The sequence below is a fragment of the Puntigrus tetrazona genome, chromosome 25, assembly GCF_018831695.1.
Source record: "Puntigrus tetrazona isolate hp1 chromosome 25, ASM1883169v1, whole genome shotgun sequence".
NCBI classification, from domain to species: domain Eukaryota; kingdom Metazoa; phylum Chordata; class Actinopteri; order Cypriniformes; family Cyprinidae; genus Puntigrus; species Puntigrus tetrazona.
This window is the reverse complement of record NC_056723.1, coordinates 9,754,777-9,778,026: the sequence shown is the minus strand read 5'-3', so window position 1 is coordinate 9,778,026 and position 23,250 is coordinate 9,754,777. Positions and strand designations below refer to the sequence as shown.

The 23,250-nt window shown below is 36.5% G+C and overlaps 2 protein-coding genes across 2 annotated transcripts in view; both read left to right on the top strand.

Annotated features, from left to right (window-relative positions):
- The first annotated feature begins 2,021 nt into the window (after window positions 1-2,021).
- On the top strand, window positions 2,022-10,621 carry gnaia (guanine nucleotide binding protein (G protein), alpha inhibiting activity polypeptide a). Its single transcript, XM_043227514.1, has 9 exons — window positions 2,022-2,479; window positions 6,525-6,567; window positions 6,892-7,033; window positions 7,143-7,300; window positions 8,100-8,228; window positions 8,467-8,596; window positions 8,706-8,859; window positions 9,296-9,503; window positions 9,585-10,621. Exons 1-8 carry the CDS (start codon window positions 2,362-2,364, stop codon window positions 9,484-9,486), a joined length of 1,065 nt encoding a protein of 354 aa, XP_043083449.1. The 5' UTR covers window positions 2,022-2,361; the 3' UTR covers window positions 9,487-9,503; window positions 9,585-10,621.
- A 2,861-nt stretch (window positions 10,622-13,482) lies between these two features.
- magi2b (membrane associated guanylate kinase, WW and PDZ domain containing 2b) overlaps window positions 13,483-23,250 on the top strand; it is a 77,545-nt gene continuing 67,777 nt past the window's right edge. The window contains 1 exon segment of the mRNA XM_043228343.1: window positions 13,483-14,600. Within this exon segment, the coding sequence (XP_043084278.1) occupies window positions 14,303-14,600 (298 nt within the window). The 5' untranslated portion in view covers window positions 13,483-14,302.

The following is a 23,250-nucleotide window of genomic DNA, read 5'->3' as shown; positions in this document are numbered from 1 at the left end:
CGCATCATTCATTTAAATAAAACAGACTGCAAAGATAAGCAAACCCTAGCGCACCTTCAACGTAATCAAAAGCCGTCACGTGCGCACACTTATCCCCCCAGGTCCTGTCTCAGCAGTGTCTCTACATTTAAGCAGCACAGCAAGCAATCAGTCCCCGAGCTTAACAAGTCTCACCATGCTGCAGAAACAACAATTATCCCCATTGTCTCATCTCACCACTATCATAAAGATGCATACGATTTCCAGTGCAAAATATGTTTCTTTATTAATTCAATCTGCCATATACCTAGTTTTTAGTTTTAGTTTTTAAGTATTTCATTAAAATACATGAAAACGCAGGCTTCTTTTGCTATTAAATATTGAACTAAACTGTGATTTGAGGAAAACAAGAGTGCATTCTGGTGCAAAATATCGTCACATTGTTCTTTTAAACACAATTTAAATGGATTGTATTCAAATTTTTAGATTATATCATTATTGCATTCATATAAATGTCATTTTATCCATGTCAGGCATATACATTTTTATGTTTTTAGACAAATAACCCTATAAGCACGTAAAGCCTCAGTGACTTTACTATGTGATATCTTACAGTGTTTAATGGCTGCAAGAGTAGTTTTGCCTAAAACTAATACTAGTCTGTAATTCGATGTTTATTCTAAAGTCACAACAATGAGTCACAGTATAAATCAGTGTAATGAATGTTCGGTCGCCACGATTACTCTCATTTGAAATGGATTGAATGCTCGCTGCCTTCCACTGTGGTTCTTTAGGAAAATACAGTAGTCACGGATATGTGGGGAAACTTTGCTCATTGGTTTGCATGATCATGGCATTTGAAATTTAAATAGTATGTAAAATAATAAGGATGGCTATGATAATATTTCTAAAGCTTATGTATGAGCTCATCTTTAATTTTTTTTTTTTTTTTTTTTTGTATGGTCATGTGCCACCTATAAGAAAATCTCCTAAATCTGAATCTGTTTGAATATGGTTAGACCTGTGACCCGACCGACCAGATGTGGCCTCATTCATTTTTCCAAATGGAGCCATTTCCTCCATAAGCTATTCATATTCACCCACCTATGCAGACACTAAAAAAAGGAGAAAATTGTGTACACAATATACGTACAAAGTCTGTACACAATATATAACTATAAATTAGAAATACATAGTAGGTAAAATAAGTATACAACAAACAATAATAATATATAATGTACTGTCAATAAATAAAAATGACAGTAAAAATTTGTAATATTAAGTATTTTAAATCATATTAAGCTTGTCAGACATTAAATTATATATATATATATATATATATATATATATATATATATATATATATATATATATAATGTAAAAGATATGATGCATTTTAAGTATTTTAATAATGTAAATTATTTAAATATTTTAAAACAATAAGCATTTCAGAAATTAAATAATGCATAACTGTTAATGCCTAAATAATGTTAATAATGACAAAAATACAAATAAATAAAATTTAAATTAAATTAAATAAATAATTATTATAAATTGTACAATGAAATAAAAATAATTACAATGTAATTTAGTTGAATTATTTTACCATTCATCTTTTTAGAAATGCCATTTATTAGAAAATATATTACAGTTGATGCCTGAATAATGCTCATGAAGACAAAAATAAATAAAATAGTATGAATTTTATTACAATAAATGTCTAATTAATAATATATAAATCGTACAAATAAAAATAAAAAGTCATTTAAATTCCATTAAACATTACGTAACTACAATTACACGTAATGCAAATAAATAATTAAAAATCTACAAAATGAAATATTGTATAAATCTATTAGGCCTAAATATTTTGAAAGCGTATTAATCTTTTCAGAAATGTCATGAATTGATTTTTTGGACAGTGAACACTGACTCCAGAGCAACCTGGGATCGATATGCGCGCACCCTCGCGCACACGCGAGAGCGCGGGAGCGTGCATTCCAGGCGCGCGGCCGAGGAGGGGGATTTATGTATGAAAAGAAACAGGAAACTCCAGCGAGCTGTTCGCCACTTTAACAGCGGCGGGAGACGCGGCGCGCGAGACGGGGCGTTAATGACTCGATTTTCACCTCATTTTTTAATCAACCATGGCCGTCGAGGCACTCGACTGATTACAGACTCTCTCCTTTTTGTGTTTGTTTAACTTGAGAAACTCCAGCGCTGGGAAAACTCGAGTTTGAAGAGCCTGCGCGCTGAGAGAGAGAGAGTTGGGCGTGAGACGTCGGGGTGGCTCCCTCGGTGCATAATATTTCGTTCTTCCTCGCGTTTTTTAGCTTCTTCGACTTCTCGCATCGCTTGATACTCGTTTGAAACTCCGAAAAGATGGGGTGCACCCTGAGCTCGGACGACAAGAGCGCCCAGGAGAGGAGTAAAATGATTGACAAAAACCTGCGCGATGATGGAGAGAAAGCGTCGCGAGAGGTCAAGCTTCTGCTGCTGGGTGAGTTAGCCGCTCCGCTAGTGAATGGATAAGTTAACCTAACGGCACATATAAGACACGATAGCGCTGGATTTAACATTTCGACAAACCGTGAGAGGAAAATAAAAAAAGTCAAGTGCATATTTATGGACGCTAGAAACTTTTCTTTCCGTAGTTACCGCGCTGGTGTCTCGGCTAGCATGCAAAGCTAATCCCCTCAGTTAACTATAGTAGTCATTTAACGTCGCCTTTAAGAGTTTAGTTTTTGTTTCTTTACAGTAGCAACGGAATTCTCGAGTAGGTGATTTTATTTGCCTGTTTTCCGTGTTTCATTTGGGCTTTGACTTCTTTTAAAGTACTGGTTTGCATATTCGCCGAGCGGCCAGTTAGACGCAAACGGCTCTCCGCTAATCCGGCCAACAAAAGACTAGTTTAGACTAATTTAATCCGAACTGCCCGATTTACTGAGATGGATCTGATAGATTATCATAATTGGATGAGCTTTGGGGTAAATCAGCTTGTGCATATGTAGGGTCCTGCTGGGTGCTTAGAGTAAACTGGAGAGGATGATGCTGGATGGGCTTAAAAAGTGGTCCTGGTGATTTTACAAATCTGTCCTAAACGTGAATATGTGGTTTATTTTATATTTAGTTTATGTAGGTTTTTCTTTAGGTATTATGTAATTTACACTAAATGTGTAAAAATCAGCTAGTTTATTTAATTATTTAAATTTAGACCATGGATATCCCCTTTTAGAGTTTACTATCATAATATTAATAATTATAGATTTTAAGTTTTGCCATTGCCTATGACATTTTTAAATGCGCAGTCTTACAATTGAATGCAGTTGCAGATTATATAAACAATATCAGTTGTTCGGGTTTTTTTCTTCTTCTCCTCCTGTTACTTTAAAGCAGTTGACCTGTTAATTCGTTGTGATTTACATAGAGGCCACTTGTTTCTCAGTTTCCGATTCCTGTTTTGCATATGTTTCTTCTGTACTTTTCCAGCATTTGTGTGCAAGTATTTTTTCATTGACATTGAGTAATGAAGCCGAACAATTTATTCACTTGTGCCGATTGAAACCTTTGTTTGATTTTCCTGTTGATCGATGGTGCGTGCGGCCTAAACGTAATATTTATTTGCTAGGCTCCCTAAAGAGAAGCGCTTGGTGCTGTTTGCATGCAGTTTTGTTCATTTCGAAGAGCTTTGGTATGCTAGATCCCTCATGGTCAGCTTTTTGCTTGGATCTGGCAATTAAATGATCGGTTTATTGTCCATTTTCCCATTGGTCCCTCATTTATTTACCGTCTAAATTGTTAGAGGACATAAAACCTGCCCTTGCGTCATCAAACTTTAGGGAATCGGTGTCTCATTATCTAGTTAACCGGATTCCCCTTATGTGCTTATTTATTATGCGCCCTCTGTGTGCCGCCTTTCTTGGGTTTTTTGCTTTTTGGCATTGCGAATCAACAGCATATGTCCCTACGCCTGCTGTAAAACAGGCTGGAGTTCCTGTTTAGACTATAGAGGGCACAAATGTTGACTGTAAGGGTTGTTACTAAGAATAAATCAACTGCTGTGAAGAGAAAGCACCTTCATGGGTGGTTATTCAAAGAATTTTGTTGCTGGAGTGAAAGAGCATCACACACGCGTATCAAAATGTTGTAGTTTGGTAAGGATGAGCATGTCTTTATGACATAGAGCGTATTTATCGTGAGGCTCGGACAGTTGTTGTCGGTTGCCCAGGAACCAAAGAGCCAGTTCAAATTACAGCATCATAAACGCAGCCGCAGGAGACCAAACAAAAGGTGAAACCAGTGCTTGGGGAGTCGAGGGCTGTATGTGGCATCAGAAACAGAAATAAAGCAAGCATGGACGTAATTGCTAATGCTTATGATTTAAGGATTTGAACCAACGCTTAACTTAAGCAAACAGGCTTGGCCCACCAACTTAAACTTTTTTTCTGGCTTTAGTTTGGAAGGTTTATGAGTAATAGTAGCATTTAGCAGGAAAAAATTTACATTTATTATATTTAGTATTTTTATATTTATATTATTATTATTATTTTTTTGTCATTTAGCAGACTTTTATCCAAAGCGATTTTACAAATTTTGAATGGATGCAATCAAAAACAGAGCAATAAAATGCAAGTGCTATGACAAGATTAGATTAAATCAGTTAAATGATTGTCTAAAAAGAATGTAAATATTAGTATGAAAAAGACATATGATCGTCTAAATAATGAAAGTTGTATTGCACTTTAAAAGTGTAAATGTGGGCATCATTTTCAAAAATAATCTGTACGGTTTGAAATTTTTACGTAGGGTGAAGCGTTTCGTGGCAGAAAATCATCGCATTGACAAACAGAAGCAAAAGTCCTTTCTCAACTATCAAATATTGTAGGCACTTGTGAAGCACAGTGCACTTATTTGTTGGTTAGCCTCACTAATTTGCATGAAAAATTTGAACCCAACGCCGCATTTGAGGAGAAAGTTCGTTGCATTTTAAATCTTTGACAAGTAGTATTGATTATCTTTTATGAATGCGTTGATATTTCAGGAAGCATTATGGCTTTTGTCGGAGAACGATTAGTAGTGTGGATGAACATTAGGCGCCACAAGCCTTTCATCAAGTCGTGTGGGAGTTGTGTGGGGGTCTCTGGGGTAAATGCAGTGCTCTTGTGTTCGGTCTCCTCGCGGTAGGGTTTGAATCTGTGAGAGAGATGCTGATGTGGCCTAATTGCTGTGTTTGTGCTTTGGGACTGAGAGAAAGAGACGTCCTCCCTCGGGGACGTCCTCAACCACAACTGAGATGGTTAATTGAAATGTTTGCTTGGTGAACGGATGAACTCTAGTCTCACGGAAGGCAGAGAGCTGTATGGGAGCTTTGAGATTTTCCTGACTGTAGGTAAATTATAGACCAGCTAGCCTTTTTCTGAAATGTTCCAGGGACCCCCAATTTTTTGTTTTTAATGTACATTAGTTTATTTCTTTAGGGTTTATTTTTCTTTCATTCTTTTATTTTTTTTGAGACATTCAGCAAGGATGTTATAAAAGATAAAATATTAGGCTGTACAATCGTTTTAACTTTGAAGATAGTTTCAGAAGTATTATGTGACACTGAAGACTGATGTATTGATGCTAAATATTCAGATTTGCCAACCAAAATTATATAAATGTATAGATTTATGTTTTTAATTACACAATAGTATTACATTATTATTATTGTTTTCACAAGATGAAATAAATGCAGTCTTAGTGAGAATAACATTTCTCAAGAACACAGAGCAAAAACATGTTGTCCCCAAACTTAGTGTATTTTTTTCAAAAATGTATAACGTCTTTAAATTTATTAACATGTTTGACAGCCATTAATTTTCTTCCTCCTTAAATTTTTGCATTTCCCTTTGGGGTCAGTGAACCTCTGTTTGAAATACCTCATTTCAAGTAACCATTTTTAAATATTTTTATTGTCACCTATAGTCAAACCTGCGCTGACGTACTCTTCTAAACGTATAGCTAATCTGTTTACAAAAGCCTGTCTGTAATCTCATCACAGTGAGGTGATGTTTAATTAATCCATTAAGATTAACACCTACACACTTCCTCACTGCTGACTGTTAAAACCGGTTGCTTGTGTTCCTCTTGTTAACATACAGAGGAGTGAAAAAATATCCACTTAATGAGGCTAAATAATCTCGGTTTCATAGATTGTTCGTTCGGGACGTTTCCCATGACATCAGTTTTTCCCCTCACTTCCCTTTATTTATTTATTTTTTTATATCACTTGTTTGTCATCATATGAGTGGCAAGGATGCAACGTGACTATATAATTTCAAGTTGATAATGTCTTCTCCCCACCCAGTTATTACTTGTGGTGAAATCAAAGCAACCTCCCGTTCAATCTGATACTAACAAATACTTTTGCTGAGCTGGCAGAAGCCACGAAAGCCTTGATCCTTCAGAGCCAGATCCTCATACTCGTTTATGGAGCAGGGAAGGATCTGGAATGCTTGGGTGTGTGTCCATCTGGCTAACACACTCTTTCTTTCTTTCTTTCGCAGGGGCTGGCGAATCTGGAAAGAGTACAATTGTCAAACAGATGAAGTAAGTTTCAACCCCTATTATGTCATCCTAGTTTCGTAATGTTTGGAAATCACGCAGGATGTAAGCGATAGCAGTGTTTATTTAAATTAAATGCGAATTACATAATCCCTCCGTTATGGACATGGCTTATTAAGGGACTTCCCTGCATTTGTCAGGATTTTATAACTTTTGAGCATTTTAAACACACTCTGAGACATTAGTATTAAGCAACAGGGAATATTTTTATTTTTTTGGGGGGCTCTGCACGGCCTATATTCTCACTATACTTGCCAGGAAGTGTTAGCTTTATTGCTCAAATGAATGCTATTGTCTCGTCTCCCACAGGATCATCCATGAAGCAGGCTACTCAGAGGAAGAGTGCAAGCAGTACAGAGCCGTGGTCTACAGCAACACTATCCAGTCCATCATTGCCATCATAAGGGCCATGGGCCGCCTGAAGGTTGACTTTGAAGATCCTGGGCGGGCTGTAAGTGTTGCTGCTTTTAATGTAAAGTAGGGTTAAATGCGGGTCACTTATTTATGCAATTCTAATGTATCAGAGGAAATCAAGATGCATTCGATTGGCTGTTTTGCAGGATGACGCAAGACAGCTGTTTGTTCTGGCCGGCTCTGCGGATGAGGGATACATGACGAGCGAGCTGTCAGGAATCATCCAGCGTCTGTGGAAGGATGGTGGGGTTCAGGCTTGCTTCAGCCGCTCCAGAGAGTACCAGCTCAATGACTCGGCTTCATAGTGAGTGCCATTTTTAAAAAAAAATTTCTTTCCTGCACAGCCTGTTTCCCCACATAATGACTTTGCGCTCTCCACATAATCCAGCTGCATTTCCATTGTGGCTGCTGAACACGTCAGTGGTTCGTGTGCTGCGTGTGGACATTGCGTTTACATCGAGTTATTATTGACATTATTCCATCCATTATGGTCCATGATTCAAATATGCTTTATGCAAACTTTTCAAAAATTCAAATTTGTCCTGTGTTCTCCAAGCATACTGTGAACCCTTACCTTTTGCATACAAGCCAGATGAATGAGACGTATTCACAATAGACAATTTTATGGCATGATAAAAAAAAAATTAGACGTGTTTAGGAAATCGAAACATTTTAAATGAATATATCCCGCTGTTCAAAAGTTTGGGGTCAGTAAGATTATTCTACTGTTTTTGAAAGAAGTCTGCATGGTAATACTTTCGCATTTAAACATTATAAAGGGTTATTAAAGGGTATAATTTTCTGATGTTTTTACTACGTATTGCAAATAGTGGAAAACTGGAAACGGATAATTTTTTTAAAATGGTTTTTCCCCTTTTTTTGTTTTGTTTTCTTTTGTATTAATTTTACTGGGAGGACAGTTTAAATCTGACAGGAAATGAAGTCAGAGAGAGAGGGGGGGGGGTTGGATTGGGTAAGGTTTTTGAGCCAGAATTTAAATTTAGGATGCTTATAACGGAACCTGTTGAAAGAATTTCACCTTAAACTCATTAAATAGTTCAGCTGAGTCAAGTTATTAAAAATCTATGTATTTCCTTCTCTAGTTACCTGAATGACCTGGACAGAATATCCAGTTCTTCTTATGTCCCAACTCAGCAAGACGTCCTGAGGACCAGGGTGAAGACGACTGGTATCGTAGAGACCCACTTCACTTTCAAGGATCTTCACTTCAAGTGAGCGTTGCCATCCACGGTTAAAGAAAATGAAGACGTTTGTTGATTCATGTGCCCGCTTTCGGTCGAGTCATCCGTTTATGCACTTTTTTTTATCGTAGTCTGGTCTGATAAGCTTGTCTGATCAAAGTAATACGTAGTTCAAACTAGTTTTTACCAGAATTTCTAGTAAGTGTCATTGTGTTCAGTGTGGCTCTCCCAGAGTGCATCTCACCTCCCACGTCTCCTGTTCTTTCAGAATGTTTGATGTGGGCGGCCAGAGATCCGAGAGGAAGAAATGGATCCACTGTTTTGAGGGCGTGACCGCCATCATCTTCTGCGTGTCTCTCAGTGACTACGACCTGGTCCTGGCTGAAGATGAGGAAATGGTGAGCGCTCAAACAAGATCTTTCTGTGTCAGCATCACAAGTATTGCACAAACAGAAACTGCCTTTTAAAGTTCCTCCTAAACAATGCTTCATGTCCCGTTTTTTTTAGAATCGAATGCATGAGAGTATGAAGCTGTTTGACAGCATCTGCAACAACAAGTGGTTCACGGATACGTCCATCATCCTGTTTCTCAACAAGAAGGATCTGTTTGACGATAAGATCAAAAGAAGCCCTCTTACTATTTGTTTCCCGGAGTATACTGGTATGAACCGCTTCCCGAACAATTCCTGACTTCAATTTATTTATTTTTGACTATAATTTAAATGGTTGATATAGTAAATAATATTAATATTTAGTATTTTACAGAATATTTTGTATTATAGACAAATAAGATAATAGTAATAGTGCTGGGCAACAAATAATTACAATAATTCACATCCAAAATAAGTTTTGTTTTAGTGTATGAATATAAAAAGAATATAAATATATATATATATACTATATATATATATATATATATATATATATATATATATATATATATATATACATAATATACACAGTACATATACAATGCAAACAAACTTTTATTTTCAATGCAATTAATCAAAAAAAGTGCCTTTTTCTTTTTATAATATTATGAAATGTATAACTTCTATATAATATACTTTGTGTATTTCTGTTAATTGCGTTAAAAGGATCCAGCACGTACGAGGACGCAGCCGCTTACATTCAGTGTCAGTTTGAGGACCTGAATAAGAGGAAGGACACCAAAGAGATCTACTCCCACTTCACCTGCGCCACAGACACCAAGAACGTGCAGTTCGTCTTTGACGCAGTCACTGACGTCATCATCAAAAACAACCTTAAGGACTGCGGGCTCTTCTAAGACGAGCAGTCTCTCTGGTGAGCAGCAGCACAACACATTCAGCTTTAATTCATTTGGGTGAAAGCGTTTATTTATCCGCTGCATGTTCCCCTTCACAGTGTGAGAGTGGCCTAATGGGAAACCTTTGGGAGAACCGGAGCAGGAGGAAGGTCAACCACGAACCTGAATGTTGAATGCGTTACTTAACTTTATAATTTATGTTCTCCAAACATTTTAGTTTTTTTTTTTTTTTTTTTTTTTTTTTTTAACTGTATTTTAGGGAGAGAAAAAAAAGCATTTTGTGTAAAATATTTGTACAACTGTAATTGTTGGAGTTTTTCCGCAGTTTTTAGACATTGACTTTTACAGGTCCTTTTTTTTAAAGGCTATTTTTCATTCAGTGGGATTTTGGGAGCATCATTCTGTCGCTTTCTGTCTTTAAGGTCATGTGCCTTGTATTTAATATTGCAGTGCTTTTTTTTTTTTTTTTTTTTTTTTCCCACTTCAGCCATGTTAAATAAGAGCCAGCTGATATTTATCCACGCAGCTTTCATCTGTTCAACAGTAGTCTAAACTACGAAAAACAGATATTTTTTGCTGTGAATTCAATGGGGAAAAATCCAAGCATGTCAGAATAGCTCTGAAAACCCGAGCGCCGCCGTCATAACCAGCGTGCGTGTTTTCAGATTTGCCTGTGATTCGGAACGATGGAAAAACTGTGGTGAACCTGAAATTTGCTGATGAATTAGTTCCTCTGCACCTGCAGATCATGAACTGTTTTAATGGAGAACTTGGCAAAAGGTCAACATTTTGCATTTTTTTTTTTTTTTTTTTTTTTTTGATCAAAGGGAACCATTTTTGAATCCATTAAAAGGGACCAAAGAACTTCTCTTCAGAATTCCTGTAAACCTTTCCTTTTTGCACTAGGTTCACGTACCCATGTTACACGAGACACGATTTGACAAACCTGTACAATGTAACGTCATATAGAGGCCCTCAGTACGAGTCTTTTCTGATGGTAACATGATCAATTTAAATGGTTTTAAAATTCACATCCCTTTTTAATGTAGGTTCTCATTGGATGGGAACAAATATTGACTAATATTCACTATTTTGCTAATAAAAATGCTGTTGACATAACAGCATCCTGAAATAAGATTTGAGTGTTTTGTTTTTTTGTTTTTTTCTTCACTTTTTGGGCAAATAGTCCATACCGTAATGTTCTTTAAATAGCGACCTTTACTGTCATATGCAAACAAAAACACATTCAAGAGTGTTTTTGCTTGAAGTAGAGGTTTTGGGAGTGTGTGAGATGTTCATAAATCAATACACCCCCACAGGAATATGCTGTGAGTGCTCTTGCTTAAAGCATGGAAACACACTGCACTCTTGTGGCGAGGACAGGGACAGGCAGAAACTGATTTCACATGATAGATGTGTGTCATATATAACAGGTAGGCTAGTTATACTTTAGGGAAACTGCTGCAAAGATTTATAAAAAGAAAATTACCGATAGAAATATAAAGTTATTTTTTTAAAACAATTAAAAGTTAATTAAAAATAATGTTCTAGGGGGAAAAACAGGATTTAAACAGAATTTTAAAACAATGTTTTGAGAGGAAAGAACCTCATCCTCATTTGTATTGCAGAGGCATCATTTAATTTAACTAACATAACTAAACCTGGAATATGAATAAAAACTATATTAATGTTTAAAAATTAACACACAAAATCAAAAACATTACTTAAAAATGAAAAGGTTCAGCATATTAAACTGTATGTTGGTGGCTGACGTATCATTGTCACCTATGGTGTGATGGGAAAATAAAAAAAAAAACCCTAAAACATTGAAGATAAACCTCTCTTATGCTATTTGTAACTAAGAAAGAAGATACGTTTTTTCCATGTTATTTGTGTGGTGTTTTATTTATTTTTACATTTTCCTGTCACACCATAGAATTTTTTTTGGTCAACTACCCATATAGTGTAAACCTTTTCCTTTAAAATTTAAAGGCATATATAACTTTCTGATATAGTATTTCTGAAATCCTTAGAAGACCCCGTTTTTTTGCAACTGTGGCCACTGCAATAGAATTTTTTTTATGAATGTCAAAGGTTCTTTGTTACCATTTTAAAATATCCATCTATCTCTTACCTATCTATATGTTCTCACCTTGTTCCTAGTTATATAAAGGATGTCTTTCTGTTTTTTAAAAAGCCGTTTTAAATTGTGTTCAATTCTTTGCACTAAATCTGGATTCACGTTTTCTGACACAAAACCGCACGGCAGCGACCTCCAGCCTTCACCACAGCTGACACGCAGCATTAGCTCATCCACATTGTCCATGTGGCTCATGCAGGCTCTATTTTAAGGTAAGATAGGGATTTAAATATAGGTGATTTGACTAATCTCTCAGGCTCTCTGGGAGATCAAACACACGGCTAATAAAGTGGAAGGAAAGAGAAAAGGGATGGAGAACCTGATCAAAAGAATCCATACTTTACTACACCGGATCTCCAATGTCCGGGTCGGACAGCTCTGTCTGTTTGATCAAACACAAAGCAGTTGATGTCTCCTCTTTTAGGTAAAGACCGATCATTTAAAAGGCCTGTTATGCTTTACAGATGACTGATTATTTTAGCAACTTTAATCCACTCTGTGTACTTGATGGCAAATGTAGAGGGTAAATGGATGTAATTATTTTGGCATGTTGCATATGCTATAGCACAATATCTTTAAGGATCGGTTTATACTGCTGAATAAAAGGTTGCCTTGTTTGGTAGCAGAAACTACCAGAGGATTCTAACTAATGATGCAAATTGAAAATATACATTTTTATTGTTTGCTCTCATATCCTGGCTGTAAAATATGTGCCAAATAAAACTGCTATAAATGAGTCCAGCAATAAATATAGCCCCTTTTTTATGGATGGAAATAGAACAAGTGTAATCCTAATCCAGACAATATTGTGTTGAACACATTATCCACTTTAATCTGCATATAATTTGCATGATCTAATTATGATAAATGGTCCTCTCGTTTTATCTGATCTCATTTATCTATCTTTGCTGAATATGTGAGATTCACGGGATAAGATAATTTCATTCTTTACTGTAAAACCTTCAATACATAAACTTACCTCCTTAAAATTGAATGAAACGTCCTTGAATTGCAAAGTTGTACGTGTATTTAAAAAAATATGATAACATTTTTTTTTCTTCAGGTGATGTATTTATTAAATAGTGCGAAAACATTTGGGATACGTTTAATATAAATGGTCTGATTTATACTAAACTGTTCTAAATGCGCTTTAGCACTAGCTGGTTGTGAGTCGATTCTTAAAAGAACCGAAACTTTAATCGGAAGAGTTGGATGTGAATTCTGAATGAGCCGATTTCTCAAAGGTCTGACATGTCAAGGCCTAACATAAGATGGACTGTGTTCATTACCTTGATTACACATCATAGAAGATAAGTGGTGGGTATTGATTCAAATAACTCAAATCTTTTATCTTAGATTCTTTCAGAGATTTATTCGGTGACTTTTTCTGACCGTTAAGACTCTATACATGCAAAAATGTAAAAAAAATTAAATAAATATATATATATATATATATGTGTGTGTGTATATATATATATATATATATATATATATATATATATATATATATATATATATATATATATATATATATATATATATATATTTTATATACACACATATATTATTATTATTTTTTTTTTAGATTTCACACATAATGTAGTGTTTTATAGAAAACGCAAAGATGTTGTCAATCATGGAACCAAACATAAGGGTTTGATTTATTATTCAGTCACTCAGCACATCGTTAAAAAGAAAAAAAAAGCATAGAGGAATAGACTTTTTCAATTTGTTTCAGTTGAAAATGTGCACCTCTGTCTTATTACCATATATATATATATATATATATATATATATATATATATATATATATATATATATATATTATAAGAAACCGTAAAAGACCAAAGTGCAATTTTTTTCTTAAGAATCGAGAGATATCTCTTGAAGTAAATCTTCTGAACTGACTCGATCGATTCTACAAACTTGGAAATAAACAAAATCTTGCAATCTAAATACTTTATATTTTGTTTAAAAAAAGAGCCCCACACAGGATCAAACTTTGCAAGTTTTTTTCTTATACATTTGCTTTGAATCAAATCTTGAAATCGACTCTACAAACTTGGAAATCAAGAAAAAACTACAACACGATAATTTGCAAAACAAACAAACAAACAAACAAACAAACAAAAAGGCACATATTTTTTATGAATCTATGTTTGTCGTCACTTAAATCCTTGATTCGACTCCATAAACCTGGAAATCAAAAATGTTGCAATAAAACCTAAAAAAGTCACACAGGATCAAATTATCCTTGGCACCTTTGTCTTTCAAACCTATGTATTTGCCTTAAATCAAATTTTGCATTCGACATGAACTTGGGCTCCGGTCGCGCACCTTCCTTCTCTTCCCGTCCGAGGCTGAAGGCTCGCTTCTGCGCGAAGCCCGTTTTGAGGAATGCACGCTCGTCTTGCACTAGCATTCCTGCCTCCTCCTAGACATCACATCCGGGTCACTCGGCAGTCAGCGTGTAAGCGAGCGTGCTCCTCCATACAGTTGCGTACTGCCGCTGCAGCTCTCAGCGCAACTCCACCGCATGCAACATGGACACTGCGAGCAGCGGCCAGCCGCGGAGGATCTGAGCGCGCCTCGGGACTCGCGATACGCCACACCGGGGCAGGGATGAGGTGCCGTCCAGCAGCCGCACACTGGTAGGCGAGTCGTCAATTGTCAGCGATGTCAAAGAGTCTGAAGAAGAAGAACCACTGGACGAACAAAGTCCACGAAGCGGTGCTCAGCAGGAATAAGGAAGGCGAGCTGGGGTTCGACTTGAAAGGGGGCGCCGAGAACGGCAATTTCCCTTATTTTGGGGAGGTGAAGCAGGGTAAGGTGGCCATCCAGAGCGGCAAGCTGTCCCAGGACGAGCTGCTCTTGGAGGTCAACGATACACCGGTGGCGGGGCTCACCATCAGGGATGTGCTGGCCGTGATCAAGCACTGCAAAGACCCGTTCCGGCTGAAGTGCGTGAAGCAAGGTGAGGATAAACATCAGCGCGCCGCCGTCTCTCCGTGCGAACGAGAGCGACCCCTCCGCTGTCTGGGGCTGCTGTCTGCTCGTTATTCCCGCAGAAAGCCTGTTCACACACAAAGGTGCGTTTCGGATCCCGCGCGTGAGCGCCGCGGTGATCGATTGAAGCCGCCGCGAACGTTCCGTCGTCGCTCCCGGCAACGGAACTTACAAAAAATGTGGCGGATTGTCAGAGAAACATGTCAATGAAATCTGAGCTTTGTTTGGATTCTGAGGACCGCGGGATCGTGCGCGAGAGGAGGGGAAGGGGGCTGGGGGGTGTTCCGCCCCGTGTCGGAGATATTTTGGCCCGCGGGTCCGCCATGGGCGAACTGGGCGAATATTTGAAGGCAATTTCATTGATCTCGTAAATTGCACGGAGGCTGTGGCAAGCCGAGTTAACATTGATTCCTCTGCGTTAGTGGCTATTGTTACCAATGTTTATGGTAGTAGCCTGTCCATCAGCAGTACTTTACTAGTAGCTGCGTGGTCTGACAATCAAATGTTTGCGATAATCTTTTAAATTTCAGGAGGAACTATTTATTAGGCTCATATTTGTTAAGTTACTCACTAATATATACACATTCTAGTCTTTTACTAGCAGCCACAATAACTGCGGTGACAATTAACTCGTCAGCTGTAGCAGACATTATGTTAATAGTACTTATTAGGTACATTAGTTGTATACATTAGCAGTATTGTAGTTATGTAATTTATTTTTCATGTTATAGATTAGTAAGTAAGCCAAAATGTTTACTAGTATCACAAGACATTGTAGAACGTATTATTTTGCCACTAGTCACTATCACTAGGGACAGTTAACTAGTCCATTTCACCAGTGACACTTTATTTGTGCTCCAGATCAGATGTGATCAGACTTTGTTGCTGAAACTGTTCTAGTTTACAAGAAACTATTAATTTATAAGGCTATTCTATTTTATTGAATCAAGTACTGTTGTATAGCTACATAGCTGATCTATACAAGTTTTCCTTGTAATATTCAGGGTTATTATTGTTAATTAAAACAAAGTAGAAATTAGAAATGTTGCCTTGGCAACGAACTGGAATCAATTTTAAGTTCAAACCATAAAGGTTTGTTTTATTTTCAAACAACAGCAGCAACAACAACAAAACAATGGTAATATTAGTAAAAGGACAAAAAACTAAAACTAAAGCACTTAATAATAGGAATAAAATTAAACTAAAAAGGAAAAAATGCATCTAGTTAAAAATATAAATATAAAATGATACTACTAAAACACTGCTAGCAATTCAATAGGCATTAACCGGTTGTAACATTTTCATTAAACTACAAAGTAGTCATTTTGCCTGGTTATTACAACTGTTACTAATAAGATTAGAAGTGTTACTAATGTGGATAAACAATAGTGTCTTGTAAATACATGCTATTAAAGCTATATACCAAGTAACAACTAGGATATTGTAAAAGATGCTCCTGATTATTGGAATACATGCTAGTACCGTTGAGGAACGAATGTTGAAATGGCTTGCCATAAGGTGGCATCTCTTAAAAACAATGGATTTCGGTGGTGAAGAGAAGATGGGAAGTGCCCATGTGAATGGGAGGAATGATGTTATCTCTCACACAGATGTTGACTTACAGTCGCGGGATGCGAGGACGCGCACCTGTCTCTAGGTCTACAGTGCCGAGTTTTCAACAATGCTTATAGCACATTTGCAGTGTTTTTCATCCTTGTGCGAAGCAAACTTTAGCCCCCGGGCCAGTGCTTTGGAAAACATCCCCAACTCCCAAGTGAAAGCAGAAAATATCTCGATGCAAGCAATGGCTGTGTCTAGGGAGATGCAGATCGGTGGACTGACTGAGTAAATATTGACTGGCTGCTTGAAGATCAGGGTTTGGGGAACTTGTCCGGCAGGCGTTTAATAGTGTCAGTGGTGTAGGAACACAGAGGCTAGTGTAATAAATTCATTTTAATGATTGAAAGAGTAGGTCATTGGAGTGCAAGGATGGACTGGCGTTAGAAAGCATATGGATTTTTATTTCGCGGTTAACTTAATTTAATCGTCGACTTGTGGGTTTGTTGTTGAAACCTTAAGTACTACACATTGTAAATCTCCATATTTGGGATTTGTATCCGACTGTGTGATTTTTGTTACAAATTTCTCCGTCTAAAACACGTTATTCGATTAATGACTTTTCTAACAGTTGTGTAATTTGACTGCGTTACTAATGGCAGAACAGGTATTCAAAGAGATGCAAAACGTTGTCATTATACAGATTATGGATCGGTGAATAAATGATCTTTCCAAATCTGGAACAAAAAGCTGATATTTGGATGAAAATTGGAACAGTTTTTCTCTTTACAATGATAGTCGGTAGGATCCATCGCACACTGTTATTGTATAGGAAAAAAACGCTTAATATGTCTTTAAAAAAAAATCATCTTTGGTGTTCCACAAAAGGAAGAAAATTGCAACCGTGTGAAAATTATGTTGTTCCAAAAATGGAACGTAAAGATATTTTGCAACAAATTACCATTTTTTTCCCCCCAATTTGGTCCAAAACAATCTCACTGACAAAAAAATGTCTTCTTTTGTGTTCAACGAAAGAAAGAAACAAACTACTAAAGGGTTGTAGCAACATTGTACAGGTTTTGGATTGGTGAGTAAACTATGTTGTTCCAAACCTGGGACACAAAAGAAGAGATTTGGAAGAAATGACCACTCTTTGGCCATACAATGATAGTCAATGGCATTCAGAACAACACTCAATCTCATTGGCTTTGATTTTACAGACAAAAATCACTGGTATATTTTTCCAAAATGTCTTGTTTTGTTATGCAGGTTTTGGAAACTAGAGTAAATGGGGACGCTTCAGATCTGTCCCACATTGACACTGATCGTATTTACAAAAATCAGTAACACTTAATTTTTCATCAATTAGTTGCTTATTAGCATGCATCTTATTAGCCGTGCTAATTAAATCCATATTGATGCCTTATTCTGCATGACCTTATTCTAATCAATACATAAAATAAAACTACCTTACTAACTATTAATAAATGAAGAATTGGAAGTGTTACTTTAGAACAGGTTTTAAACAAATAAATGAACAAATACGGTAGGAAATAATTATTATATGCGTGTGATACAGTAGGTGATGCTGTGAGATTTTTTTTTTTAGTCTCAGCCCATCTTGCTTTGATGTGATGGAGGAGATGGTGTGTGTTTTATTGGTGTGTGTGTTGGTGCATGTCCAGGACTCACTTTTGTGGCTTGGTGGTTACAGGGACTTTGATGCCCGGCTTGTCATAATGACCCAGATCTGACAGTTATATAAATATCAAGCTAAGTAGTCAACTAGGCTGCCTTCGTACAATCACATTTATGCATGGCACGTTTGATTTGGAATAAAGCACATCTATTGGCGTCTTATTTTAGCCGTCGTCTTTCATGTTTTCATTTAATCTTCTGAGGCAGATATTTGGTTTGGTGTTCTGGTAATCCTGTGCCGCCACATTACTTCGCTCTCAGTGCGCTGACCAATCAGATGCTGCGACCTTCGGTTTTCTCAGACACTTTTGATGCGTTGACGGTTTTTAAATATCAGCAATATAATCTCATTATTTTTCAGTTGTGAAGTGCAATAATTGGTTATATAACATGTTCGGTTTGCACAAATGGATTTGCTAGCTGATTAACATGAACATGACTCTGAGCAGATTTCTGCAGCCTCGGGGGTTTAACTTATTTTGCTTTGAAGTGTAATTTATCTGTGACAGTCATTATTCTGTCATAATGGTCGGCATTTTCCTTAGAGATGTGAGATAGATTTGGTATTTCATCTTGCGTTTAGTCATTTTAAATTAGTCATTTTCTTTCATCTGTGTTTTTCAATATTTCATCATCATCTCTCATCTCTTATGATCTCACTTTCCTTTACATCTTTAAAGAGTACACATGAGTGGGGTAAGATGTGTCATCCCTTAATCTAGCAAACTCTGCATAATGTTTATCATATATTTAGAATGAGCCCATCACCTCCATCTGGAGTGAGAGATGCACATGAGAAATGCGAAACATTTTTATGATAAGAATGGATGTTTTCTACATGGCAGCCGGATAACTAGAATGAAAGCAGAATTATTTTGGTAGAAATTATACATAAAAAAATAAATAAATACAAATATATTTATATATGTGTATATGTATGTCAGGCTTCATTTACTTCATTTTATTTTATTTTATTATTTCTTCAGTTGTAGGTTTTAGTTTGTAATCTTATTCCTTCAACTTCATTGTATTTCTGTTAGAATGCAGAATTTCACATTTTCATATAGAATTTATGCAATGAAAAAAAAAACCTAAATAACCAAAAATATGTAACACTTTTAATCAGCTAAGCCTAGTGATAATAATGTGGCCTAGAGCACAGTTTAGATTAAAAAGAGAAGAGAAATACCTTCCTTTCATAATTCAGTGCATTTCTATCTGCATCGTTTAAACCATTTAATCTTTTTAATCCATTTAAACAGTTAAAGCAATTTGTGTAAAAACCAGGAAAACTTTGCCCACCTGCCTGCAGTTAAACAACTGAATCTGCGTCGCGTCTTACGCTTCTAAAGGCGTTCAAAATAATTGTTAATTACATTTAGTTTATCTCTGCGCTCAAACAACAGATGGCGGCTGTGAAGTGATTTATTTATTTATTTATTTATTATAATTTTTAAAAAATGTACGATTCCATAAACTACTACTTGTTTAATTAGTTTTTTTTGGAAAAGAGAGCTCATAATTAGCTTCATAATTACATTTTTGGCACTGCATGGCTGTGGAATGAAATGAAAGTTTTTAAAATAAATTTATAATTGACAGTTCTCTTGTTTATGGAATTCACGAATTCGTGCGTAGCCAAATCCGATAGATCAACACGGAACCAGATCACCACGTCACACGGAAAAAGAGCGGCGCGAACATTCTGCTAAACACCTCCTTTTGCGTTCCACGGAAGAAAGAAGGTCTTGCGGGTTAATATCAGCTTGACGACGACTAAATGCCGAACTCATTTCATTACAAATACAGCGAGCCGCTTTGATACATCTGCCGTTTGTCCTCCTCGTTGCAATAATAACGCTACATATTTATTAGACTCAGACCGTCTCTTGGCTGGTCGCAGATCTGGAAACTATTCCCTATAGAGAGCCGTGGACGCTTTTGGGCATTACGCAATGTAACTTTCCGGCTATTTTGGCAATTCTGTCTAGTCCTAAAAGTTGCGACGCACCTTTCGATTAATCACCAAATGTGAAAATGCTTTAACAGCGCAGTGCATTATATTCTGCAGGCTTCCACTCACTAAGCAAGTGGAGCACAAGTGCCACCTAATTTGTAAAGCAGATCCATCTGACATCCCTCTAGGCAGCTATTTGGGATTATGATGGTTTTAATGTGCTTACCACTGTGACTGATTGCAATCAACCGGACAGAACGGCAAGGTTCCCTTCAGACAGAATGATATACTTCAGGCTGATGTTGTGATTGCCATTTTGAAGTGGGTTTACACTCGGCCAATCAGGGCGCGGAAACCTCTTTGATCCATTATTAAGTCACCACTACAAGCGCCCCAAGATGTCAAAGACAGCTGCCTTGAATGTTAACACGACAAACGCGGGCGCTGGAGACCGAGATTTTAGGTTTTATGAAACAGTTTCTCGCTGCTTTTCACGTTGGCTGGCTCGCTTTGATTATCCGCATGAGAAAAACATATTTAGTAAATAATTAATTATGATGTGGGTTCTTATCCTTTAGATCCGTGCATAAAAACGCTTGGCCATCTGTCACGAAGCGAACGCTACTGCAGTTAATTTCGCCTCTGTGCTCTCTACACTGCAGGGACCCGTGCATCTCGGATAGCCTCATAAAAGGAGATTTCATTTTCTTAAATGCACGAGTCTTCGCTTCTGTGTTCTTTCTTCTCTGTCTTCTATTGTATTCGTTACCTTGAGATGCACACATTATGCACATGCAGGTTTGTCGCTCCAGTTTACAGTGCAGCTGAATACCGGCCAGGGATCATTTTTTTGCTTTTAATATTGTAACAAAACTGCTGATGTTAGTTTGCAGCACACCACTTATATCCTGCAGTGATTTGCTGTATGGTTTTTATTGAAGTTCTCAAACATTGAGTGCCAAGTTCTTAGAAAATCTTTTTTATTTATCGGTGTTACCTTAGTGTTGTTTTAGATTTATTTATTATATAAATATATATGTGTAACCTTTATTAATAATTTTAATTCCATTTGGTACATCAATTTAAAATAAATTGTGAAAAATGATCCCTTGGTGATTAGCTAAAATAAAAATGGTTTTGTTTTATTTGAGTTGACATTTATTTTCATTCATTTATTCATTCTAGTTGAAGTTTTAGTTATAGTTAACTAATAACCAATTATTTAGTTTCATTTTAACTTTAAAAATATAATGTGGTGTAACTGTCAGGTAGAAATATTTCCTTACACAACCTTAATAATAATGAAAAAATAAAAAAATACACACATAGTAGTGCTTTCAAATATTAATTGCGATTAATCACATCCAAAATAAATATATTTCTATTAATATAATTGATATTTGATAAGTGATATCTCTAAATATTTTAAATGTATTAACAATGTATTTTTCTTAAATGTATGCATGTGTGTGTATTTTATATAAAATAATAATAGCCTTATAAATACACATAAGTACACATTTTATGTTAACAAAAACACACTTATACAGCACTTATATGTGTGTGTGTATAAAAAGAGTACAAAATTAATTAGTTTTAATAGTTTATTTAAGCTATTAATAATCATTAAAACAAGTACATTAAAAATATGAATTCTAATGATAAACATGCTCATTCATGCTGTGTCAAGTAATTTTATGAGTGAATTTAATTTATTAATTCATGTGTTTTTGAATAAATTAATTAATCCAGGCAATGGTAATGTTCATACCAGCGAGAAGGCCTTTGAATCTGATCCTTAAATAAAAATGAATAAAAAATGAGATCTTCTGTTCTTTTAAGTGAAAAATATTCTTAGTCAAGGGAGTCCACGGAGTGTGCAGACTCATGCTGTGTGTTTTATCACGGAATTAGCTTCAGGATCTAAAATACAGCATCTGCAAAATAAATAAATGTCCGCAGCCTGCTAAAAATGCTAGACTTTTGAAAACGAGAAGCACGTAGCGCTGTATGAAAGCGCATCACTGTAATTCGCTGTGTATGAACTGTTTGCGTTCGATGTTTGCTCTGCAGCCCACAGTTTCCGTATTTTTGCTGCGGAGAATATGAAGACGAGCAAAGTGTTTGTTTTGGGATTAGAGATGCATACGCAAATTAAAGAGGTGTCGCCTGCTCGCGTGGAATTACTCAACGTACAAAACAAAACCCATGCTTTAAGAGCCTGGAGTCATAGAGGCTGCCAGAGAAAGGTCTTTTTGTGCAGTAATCACTATGTGGCTGTAGGCTTTAATGTCTCGTTCAATGCCCCAGAGCGTGCGCTTTGTCACAGAGATCCAGGATTGATCCCCAGAGCGTATTTATTTACTTGAAATTCAAACTGTTGTTTTTGTCTTTGGTTGTGTTGAACGGGACGGAGGTGGAAAATGCGTTCAGTCAGGCTCGAGCAAAACAGGTCAGTTACACACTGCCTTGGGACCGCAATTACTAAAGGAACATGCAATGCGCGTATCTGCGGTATAATGTTTAACACCACAGAAATGAATTTTTCAAGTTTTTCTTACAGGTTGTAGCGATGTCTGCAAATACTTGCGAGTACGACCACAAGATGTAAACATTGCATTGTAGCACGATTTTGCGTGAAATAAAAAAAGTCACTTACTGACCTTTTTTCTGTGTAAAAGTGTATCTAATTTTAGGAAGTCGTTGCTATGACAATGTAAAATGACTGCAAAAACCATGCTTTAAACTGCTTTACACCTCAAAACAATTCTCAGAGGAAGTAACGTGCTTTCATAAAACTATACGCTTCGTATTTATGCTTTTTAAAAAAATCCAAGATAGGCCTATTTAGTTTCCATTGTGCCTTTTGTCCAGGTTTGCTCTGTTTTGAAGTTGCGTATTATTTGTACGATTCAAAAAATAACACATAATTTTTAGCTAATACGTTAGTGGATTTGCTCTTATAAAATCATTCGTTTTAATTTCTTAAATAATTTTTTCGATTTGCGTACACTTTTTTTTTTTTTTTCCCAGAGCAGAATTAGCATAAGTGCTTTTATAGATTTCTAAACTTCACGTGCTTTTAGAAAAAACCATTTGTTCCACTTGAAGACGAACAGACAGATGCATCACGCAATACAGACGCCAGTGAAACATGAGGCGAAGCACAACATAAATGTTTTGCTGGTGGGGAATAGATGCTTTGGGAGAAGAGAGAATTGTGTCAATGGCATGAAATTAGGCCACTGGCGTTGGCCACAGAGAAGATTATTTAATACTGCAAGCACGCATATTCAAGAAGTTTTTCGAGGAAAAAGAACGGTGACCTTCCTCCAGCAGATGGTGGGAGATCGCGGCACCGGTTGGGTGGGACGAGGTCCCTGATGATTGTGTATGACAAAGACAC